The sequence below is a fragment of the Procambarus clarkii genome, chromosome 32 (genome assembly GCF_040958095.1).
Source record: "Procambarus clarkii isolate CNS0578487 chromosome 32, FALCON_Pclarkii_2.0, whole genome shotgun sequence".
In the NCBI taxonomy this organism is placed as follows: domain Eukaryota; kingdom Metazoa; phylum Arthropoda; class Malacostraca; order Decapoda; family Cambaridae; genus Procambarus; species Procambarus clarkii.
Genome location: NC_091181.1, coordinates 10,938,915 through 10,949,029, shown reverse-complemented (window position 1 = coordinate 10,949,029; position 10,115 = coordinate 10,938,915). Strand labels below are relative to the sequence as shown.

At 38.1% G+C, this 10,115-nt stretch overlaps 1 protein-coding gene across 1 annotated transcript in view; it reads left to right on the top strand.

The window, feature by feature from the left end:
* Positions 1–219: 219 nt before the first annotated feature.
* LOC123759554 (glutamate receptor ionotropic, delta-1-like) overlaps positions 220–10,115 on the top strand; it is a 110,428-nt gene continuing 100,532 nt past the window's right edge. Inside the window, exons 1-9 of the mRNA XM_069334757.1 lie at positions 220–267; positions 319–455; positions 679–753; positions 949–1,047; positions 2,398–2,600; positions 5,220–5,226; positions 5,377–5,498; positions 5,913–6,078; positions 7,433–7,671. Of these exons, the coding sequence (XP_069190858.1) occupies positions 220–267; positions 319–455; positions 679–753; positions 949–1,047; positions 2,398–2,600; positions 5,220–5,226; positions 5,377–5,498; positions 5,913–6,078; positions 7,433–7,671 (1,096 nt within the window). The remainder of the gene's footprint in view (positions 268–318; positions 456–678; positions 754–948; positions 1,048–2,397; positions 2,601–5,219; positions 5,227–5,376; positions 5,499–5,912; positions 6,079–7,432; positions 7,672–10,115) is intronic.

Genomic DNA, 10,115 nt, shown 5'->3' with positions numbered 1-10,115 from the left:
TCCCTACATTTGCACCAGAGGTGGTACCCCTTCTAGGAAAAAAAAAAAAAATATATATATATATATATATATATATATATATATATATATATATATATATATATATATATATATATATATATATATATATATATATATATATATATATATATATAAATATATATATATATTCTGAGATTCAAGGCCTGGATGGTGTTACTGGGACATCACTGTGCAGTGATGGCGGCGATGATGGTGATGAGCAGTAGCACGATACTCAGTCAAGAAGTTGGCGAACATGTGAAGGAGGAGGACCAGAAGGTGGGTCTGGTGGGCGAGGTGGTGGGTCAGGTGGGCGAGGTGGTGGGTCAGGTGGGCGAGGTGGTGGGTCAGGTGGTGAAGTATCATCTCAGCGACTGTCACCTGGTGCTCATCACAGCTGCGCGACACTCGCCCATCACCTCTAGTATAATCAGGTGAACTGATCTCATGTTTTATTTATATCTTTTAACATTCTATACAGGTATAATTTCTTTTAATAATATTTTATTTTTCTAAATAATTTTCAGCTAAGAAGCTAAAAAATACAGGTTTATGCGCAAACAATTCTTAATTTCCTTTGAAGTTTCCAAAGTAGTACGTTTTCTTTGTCAGTTTTGAAGCTATTGTACGAAAATTAAACAATGGTCTTCCTCACAGGCACCTGAGTGTTGGAGGAGTGGCTTGTGTGGTAGTGGAGGCGGGGTCAGTGGTCTCCCAGGACCACCTGGCCCAGGACCACCTGGCCCGGGACCACCTGGCCTGGGACCACCTGGCGTGGGACCACCTGGCACAGGACCACCTGGCCCGGGACCACCTGGCCCAGGACCACCTGGCCCAGGACCACCTGGCCCAGGACCACCTGGCCTGGGACCACCTGGCGTGGGACCACCTGGCACAGGACCACCTGGCCCGGGACCACCTGGCCCGGGACCATCTCCTCCAGCAGCTGTGGGGAGACGCCACGACCACCTGTCGGGGACTCATCCTCGACCTCACCTCCACCAATGATTCTGAGGTCGTCCTCAGGTAATCATATGTATGGTTTAAGAAGCAACCTCTGTTAATTCTTACTGACACTATATATATATATAATGGTTTTATATAATATAAAATTTATGATGGTTTTGCCTAACTAAAATATATAATGTTTATGCATAACCAGAAACGATTAAAGCTGATCAACCCACCTAACCTGTCGTGTTCAATAATAAAGAACGCTAACAAAAAAGAGGAATAATTTGTAACTAACCCCATTTCTCGAGGATTAATTTATTACTTTAAAAATACGATGCATTCTCGGAGATGGAAAATTATGGCTGATTGGGATAACGTAAAGTGTTGTGTTTACCCCCCTTGTGCTTGCAGTCATCCTGGGCTTAAATACCGTTTGTTCGTAAATGTTGGTCATTGTTTGTAGAGCTAGTTCAAAGTTTATTGTGTAGTTAGGAAAGTGAAATATGGTGCTGCTGCTATATGTTCTCGACTTTTTTTTTTAGAAAATACTATATTTTAAGATAATGAAGGTTACAGGCATCAAAAGGGGATATATACATCGAGAGGTGTAAGCCGCATCTCGGTATATTTACACTTAGAGTTTGCTTTTGATCTAGACTATATTCAGGGTTAATGTATACATGTTAGTTGGTTAATTAACTATATATTAACTGTCGGGGCGTTCAATCCCCGACCGTCTAAGTGATTGGGCGCCATTCCTTTCCCCCTGTCCCATACCAAATCCTTATCCTGACCCCTTCCAAGTGCTATATAGTCGTAATGGCTTGGCGCTTTCCCCCCTGATAGTTCCCTTCTCTTCCTGTGGTGGCTATAATAACCATCCCGACGGTTAATAAGTCTTAAGCACAACATTAGATCAATCCATCACGTGACTAATCGACGGGTATGCTGCCCATGACTAATCGACGGGTATGCTGCCCATGACTAATCGACGGGTAGGCTACCCATGACAAATCGACGGGTAGGCTACCCATGACAAATCGACGGGTAGGCTACCCATGACAAATCGACGGGTAGCTACCCATGACTAATCAACACGTATGCTGCCTATGACTATATACAGGTTTTTCATATGAGTTGTAAATATAAACTTTATGTGGACAGAACCAACACACTAGAAGAAGAAAAGACGACGTCGTCTTTTATCATCAGAAATGTTATTACTAAGTGACATTGATACGTTTAAAAAGGTTTCTAAACATTAGCATAGATAACACAATATGTGTATAAATAAATAAAGTAAATAAATAATAAACATACAAATAGTTTCTGAATATATAATATAAACTCATCTATTTACATTGGATTTACATACAACATTAGCTTGTGGAACTAATTTGATGCAGTAATGCCATTAAATAGGTTGTCAGAGACAGCTGGATTGAGAAAGAAGTCAGATACGGTGGTGGTGGCCGTGGGCGGGAGGGCGGGGGTGAGGGAGGTGCTCCTCCACCACAGTCTCCGCAACACCCTCCACGCCCTCTACCTCGCCCTCCACCACCACACCTCCCTCACCCCTCCACCACACCCTGCCTCTCGCCTCGGGAAGCCCCACACAGGGGAAGGTAGGTAAATGTAAGAATTGTCATTTGCCTAGACTTTAAAGGGGCTTTTGTCAGCATTCCTCAAATCAGCCTACTAGGTAAGCTCAAACGGTTTGGCATACAAGGAAAGTTACTCTCATGGGTAAGATCCTTCCTCACAAATAGAACCTCAAAGGTCTACATACAATGTAGAATTTTTGCTTTTCAGAGATCCAAATTACAAAGAATAACCCAGAACGTTCCATTCTATGTCCAACCCTTTTCCCAACATTCTTAGCTGATATACCAGACACTAATCCAATTCACCTCACTACATATACAGATGAATACGCATATATTTAATTTTCAAGCCTTGCTACACAAATGTTGCTCACGTGGCCTCAGCATGAGAGCTGATTTAATGAAATATCTGTGCCCAAAAAGATCACTGGGTGTTGTCGGGAATTGGGTTAAGAGTCAGACGACTTCCAATGCTTTTTGAACAGTCAGTGTAGCCCAATAGTTAAAGTTCTGGACACACTAAGGTGCATAGAGCTCCTGGTTGTCTGGGTTCGAATCCCTCTGGGGTGTGGATTTTTCAGTTGCATATTGGCTTGGGATCCATTCATGCCTGATCGCATTTGTGTTGCTGATTTGGCCCCAAAAAAGTGAGGTGATTCAATGAAATATCTATGCCCAAGTTAACCTCCGAGCGCTGTCGGATGTTGGGTAAATAGTCTCCCGACTTCCAACATTTTTGAACTGTTAGTTGTGGTCTAGTGGCTAAGGTACCACATACGCCAAGGTGCATAATGCACCTGGCTGTCTGGGTTCGAATCCTTCTGGAGTGTGCAGTCACAAATCCCGAACCGGATGCTCCTCATCCAGAAGAGCATCATGGTGGAAGTTCCTCCCATGGGAAGGTGCTTTTGTGCCTTGTACCAAGCAACGATAATTATTCATTGAGTTCCCAGAAGATATAAATATTAATTAGCTCTCTTTAGAGTCTTTTAAATTTCACTTTATTAAGGTGGTTTATGCATTAAGTAGTCTTCAGACGACTGTCAATAATTAATTGCTTAAGAGACACAAATTCCTTCTGTCAAAAAATACAGAGCTTTCGATGTGGTATAGAAAATTCTAAAAAAATTAAGGAAGAATTAACAACAGTTCTTTGACTTTAAATTATATTTAGTTTACAAGTTATAATTGGCAAGTAACAAAACAGCAAAAGTTGTATCTTCTTGGTGCGTAAGCAATTTAACTAATGTTGTTAAGATTGAGTAGAAAAAAGGTGGAGAAATATCCCACATAGGTAAAGAAATTGCGTAATAATGGGGATGGATGCCAATCAAGGACTGAGTAAGGCAGTGGGCGGAAAGAACTCGGTAGAGATATCGTTATCCTGTGCTGTATGGTGAGGTCTGGGTCTGAGCGTAGGCAAGGTATCGAAATTGTTGCTCTGTATATTTAGGGTGTTTTTTTTTTTTGTTTATGATTATAGCTTCGAGTATTTGTAGTTTTCTCTGGTCAGCAGTGGATACCAGGATTGTTGTATTTTCTACTAGCATGTTCGTAGCGAGTGTTGTGTTATGTACACTTTGCACATAGTTTCTAGTGTCACTAGCTTGTATATGGCAGGTCAGTTTTCTCGAAAGCTGTGTGGTAGTCATACCAATGTAAGTAGATCAATGGTGACATCCTTCATTGGGGCGTATAAATTGGTATACAATGTTTGCTTTTTAGAGAGTGTTGTATTGTTTATTGGGGCTGTTCCTAATTATTAAATCATCATTCCGTTTTGTTTTGTAGTAAAATGTAAATTCCAATCTTTGGTCTGGATCGGTCGGTTTCACACCATTTGAAATTATACATTTAATTATTCTTTCTTCGGTTTTGTATTGTGAACTCATAGTGGATTTGTAATAAAGATTTGTATGAGGGATTATTTGCTGTTGCAGCTGTTGTTCTCTGTTATACCATTTTTCTAAATATCTTTTGATATTGGAGTTGACTTCTCTGTTCGAGCACTGTGTATCTTTTATCACTGTTATAAATCACTATTTATCACTGTATCACTGTTATTCACTGTGTATTTTACTTCAGTTGGAAGAACAAGTAAGGGATCTGTATACAAATGCGTCTCTACAATTGTCTTATATCTGTCTGGACATTAGGGAGTGACCATTGATACACATTCCAATGTTGGTAGGTTTAGTATCAACTTCTGTGGTGGAAGTGTTGTCTTTGGTTCTCACGTAGACATCGATGAAAACAGGACCAGATTGAGTTTATTCTGTTGGGTGAGGTCTGAGAAGGAGGGTGATGGACGGAGGGTGAGAGGTGTTTTCTCCTGAGACGAATTACAAATTACTTAAAATACAGAACACACATGTATTTCCCATTATTTCTTCGTGTAGTTACCTCTTCACTCTTTGAAAACAGCCGACTCTAACAAGAAGTACAATTCCATGATGCAAGGTCATAAATATTCTGCATATTTTATATTAAATGTCCCAAATATTTTGGTTTTGTGAGATTTTTTAGTGGTCTAGGGACACCCACCCTATTTATAGCATTGTGGCTATAGGAAATCTCATTTCACGTTCGAAACAACTGCTACACGAACACATTTTCAGGATGTAACTGTTCATAGCAGAGGGACTGTGTGCCTGATCTGGCCAATATTGTGTTAATTATTTACAGCAAAAAGACACTAGGATATTTCGTTTCTTTACAATTAAGTGTGATGGTTAGTTATATCTTTGTGGTTACTGTTATATGTGTACAGTATTCTCTTTTTTTTAATAGCTCGAAGGAATGATGATGTGTGGGTGTACCGGCGGTGCATGTACTGTGGTGATGGAGAGGCAAACATCCAGGTCATCGGGAACTGGATGGTCCAGTCTATCGCCCAGGACATTCACGCTCTCTTTAATGGTAACAAATATTTTGATTAATTGTACTCTTACTGGTTGGAACCTCGATATTTTATGCCTTACTCTTTTGAATGCAGTATAACCTAAGGTAACCTAACCTAACCTAACCCAGCCAAACTTTATTTTAGAGCATGTAATATAATCCAGTACAACTAACTTTACTTGCCATTGAAGTTTGATAATTTGTAAATACTTTGAAATTATAATTTTTTATGTGGTTCGATTTATATAAAGGTTTTCCAACGTTAGTTTTTTTATATATTTCCTCAATTAATTTGGAAAAATTAGATTGCATATGTTAACAATGCTTCAGAATTTATTTGAGAATTTTTTTCTAAAGAGCTTCTCTAGAATCTGTGAAACTTATGTATGCACCTGTTACACACTGAGATGTGAACATATATTATTTTAACAGAACAGCTGAATACAATGATGGGACACAAGCTGAGTGTGGTGGCAGTACCTCACTTCCCGTATATGGACTTCGATCGCAGCACAGAAGGGCCAGGGGGTGTAATCTCGCCTAAGGATACAGTTGACTCTAGGCTGATTCACACATTCGCAAATGTGCTTAATTTCACGTAAGAGTCATCACCTTATTTTTATATATAATACAGATCAACATGAAACTATTTGAAGAATATTGTCTACTAGCTGTACCCGGCCACGCTTTGCTGTGGCTCAGCAATGAATACGTGTTGCTGAGCTACAGCAACTCTCCCCTTTTCCCCCATCCTCCCTACCATTCCACACTGCCCCATCCCCTCATCCTCTCCACTATCCCCCACACCCCTGGCCCCTTCGTCCTACCCACTATTTCCCCACTCCCCCCCCCACTCGTCCTTCCTACCATCCCCCGTCCCCTCGTCTTCCCCGTCATTCACCCTCTCTCATCCCCTCTTCCTCCCCCTCCATCTCCCACTCCACCTTCACCTTGTCCTCCCCACCATTCTCCACTCCCCTGTCCCCTCGTCCCCACCATCCCCCATTCACCTGTCCCTCAATCATTACTCCCTCCCCCGCCCTCCCCTCGTTCTTTTCATCACCTCCTACTCCCATCCCCTCGCCGTAACCACTCCCTCGTCCGATGCGATCCCAAATGATCTGATGTTCCTATCAGAAAAATGGGAACATCAAATGATCTGATGCTCCCATCACTGAAAAATAAGACGAACAGTTAAAAAAAATAAATGAAAACTAATGAAAAAACTATACTCAGAAAATGAACGGTATGGTAAAACACTCGGCACAATTGCAACGCAATGTCTCACAAAACAATTAAATCAAAATGAAAATAAATTCAAATCTATGAAAATTTAATTTATCAATGCAATCGGAAACATTGAAATGAATGTTCGTATCATATTTAATATATCTTGAGTTGCTTTTACGTGCAACAGATGGCGCTGTTTTTTTTTACATGTTTTTACCTGTCACAGGTGTTACATGTATATAGTAGGTATATAAAAACATACACGTACTTGAAAAGGAACGTTGTGTCAAAATTTCAAAACAATCTGTGAAGAACTTTTGGATATTACAGCATGTGTTACTCTTACATCCAACAGATAGCGGTGTTTAAAAAAAAAATATCTTTACCTGTCACTGATGTGGCATGTATATAGTAGGTATATAAAACATGCACGTATTCGAATGTAACTTTGTGTCAAAATTTCAGAGCAATCCGTAAAGAGGTTTTGGAGATTTCCCTCACATGAAAACTCACATGAAAAACGTTCTGTGAAAATTTCAAAGCAATCGGAGAAGAACTTTCGGTGATTAGCGATTTTGAACAAATGAAACATTTATATTTTTATATATATAGATTGTTGTAATTTCTGTGTGTATGAGATATCATCATTAATATGTGGATCAGTTTATGTAATTATCTGAAACCAAGAATAATGAAGTATGGTGAATTATGTCATCAAACAGGTTTGAGATTCGGGAGGAGCACGAACTGTCGTGGGGGTTACTGGAGAACGGCGTCTTCACCGGGATGATGGGTCAACTCCAGCGTGAGGAGACCGACTTGTGTGCGGCAGCCGGGCCGTCACCAGAGCGCCTCAGGGTTGTAGACTTCCTCAGAGGTTACCCCTCTGATCTCATGACGCTCACCTCTCTAAAACCTTCGCTTCTGCCAAAAAACCTGTCGCTGATAAGGCCATTTACAGGTATTAAATTTAATAAATGAAAAAAAACATTAATTATATGTTGTTAGTTTGTTTCATGTGATTTTAATCCATATATGAAAGTTCTTAATTTCTTGAACCTTACCATTTTAAGAGTATTGAGGTGTATATCATAGCAAACAACTAGCTATATTACTTAAATCCTTAAACTACAACTAATGTCAATAGACATATTCTACAAGGATCAAACTACAACTGCTCTTAATAAATGTTTAACACTACAGTATATGCAAAAAAAGCCAAAGAGAAATGGAAAGGGAATGTTGAACGTCTCTGCTGGCTACAGCCTTTCTCAACATAAGACTGGCTATGGGAAGCAGAGAGAGGGTAGAGGCCAACGTATTTCACCTGACCAACCATCCCCCAAGTAGAGATGTAGCCAGAAACAAGGACTGGAGATATAGCACTATGGTAAACTTCATAGAAATTACAAGATGCCCTAAAGTAATGGGTCTTGATGATAATACTAGCTGCAAAAGCCGCCTATATTCAGAACTGAGGAATATTATCTAAATATTTCAATACAGTGCAAATTACCAGAGTGTGAAGTATTCCAATAAGGCAACACATCAAATCAAAGTATTTTTCGTAAACTGTTGAGTATATTGAAGCTTTAATGAGTCTAGTTTATACATACCAGTACTAACATTGAGAAGATTTGGCCACTGACTGATTAGGGAAGACTCAATCAAATTCCATTCAACAAAACTGCTGCAACTGGTAATGATTTTCACTCCTCCCACAATTAATATCATGATCAATTGATCAAACAAACTTGTGTGTAGATACAAAGTGCTAGATGTTTGGGCAGTTCTAATCCCATAAGCGTGTTGGGATCAACGCAAATTTTAGGTTTTTCAAGTTTACCCAAGGTTCAGAGACTCAAAATCATTTCAGGGGATCGAATACACACAGCCTACTGTAGCCGGGGATTATTTTTATTAAATTTGACTTAATCGTATTATTATTGAACACCAGAATGATATTAAGGTTCGTAAGAACTTGTGACATTTTTTCTAGTCATACCACATAAGGTACCACTAACGAGATTCTAATTTCCGTTTTTGCTTTGGAGATATAATTATAAAAAGTACGTTCATCTTGCCCGAACGAGATATCCAAAAACGTCTTAAGGTATTGTAGCAACTTCCCAATTTCATTTAGTTTAGTAATCTCTTCATAAAAAACTCAGGATTGCACACCTTCAAGGCTCGAATGAACATTCATGAAAATACTGCCCGATTAACTTAATTATGATATATATATATATATATATATATATATATATATATATATATATATATATATATATATATATATATATATATATATATATATATATATATATATATATATATATATATATATATATATGTCGTACCTAGTAGCCAGAACGCACTTCTCAGCCTACTATGCATGGCCCGATTTGCCTAATAAGCCAAGTTTTCCTGAATTAATATATTTTCTCTAATTTTTTTCTTATGAAATGATAAAGCTACCCATTTCATTTTGTATGAGGTCAATTGTTTTTTATTGGAGTTAAAATTAACGTAGATATATGACCGAACCTAACCAACCCTACCTAACCTAACCTAACCTATCTTTACAGGTTAGGTTAGGTTAGGTAGCCGAAAAAGTTAGGGTAGGTTAGGTTAGGTAGTCGAAAAATAATTAATTCTTGAAAACTTGGCTTATTAGGCAAATTGGGCCTCGCATAGTAGGCTGAGAAGTGCGTTCTGGCTATTAGGTACGACATATATATATATATATATATATATATATATATATATATATATATATATATATATATATATATATATATATATATATATATATATATATATATGTATATATATATATATATATATATATATATATATATATATATATATGTATATATATATATATATATATATATATATATATATATATATATATATATATATATATATATATATATATATATATATATATATATATATATATGTCATACCTAGTAGCCAGAACGCACTTCTCAGCCTACTATGCAAGGCCCGATTTACCTAATAAGCCAAGTTTTCATGAATCAGCGCCTCAGTGTGGCGATACAGAGGGGAAATGCGCACTGCATCCAGGGTTCCTGCCCGCCATCTGAGGAGCTGGAGGAACTCGACAACCTATGACAACCATCTTTGTAACCCATATGTAACTCCTTTTTTGTAACAAAGTTCAAATAAAGTAAATATATATGTGTACATACAAAAGAATGGGGGTGGTAGGAGAAGATAATATTAGTGTTCAGTGAGAAACCACAAGGTCTCCTCTGAATACTTTTTATTTTCTTCTAGGAGGCTATGGGTCCCCACATTGGCACCAGAGGTGGTACCCTCACAAACTTTAAAAAAAAAAAAAAAAAAAAAAAAAAATATATATATATATATATATAT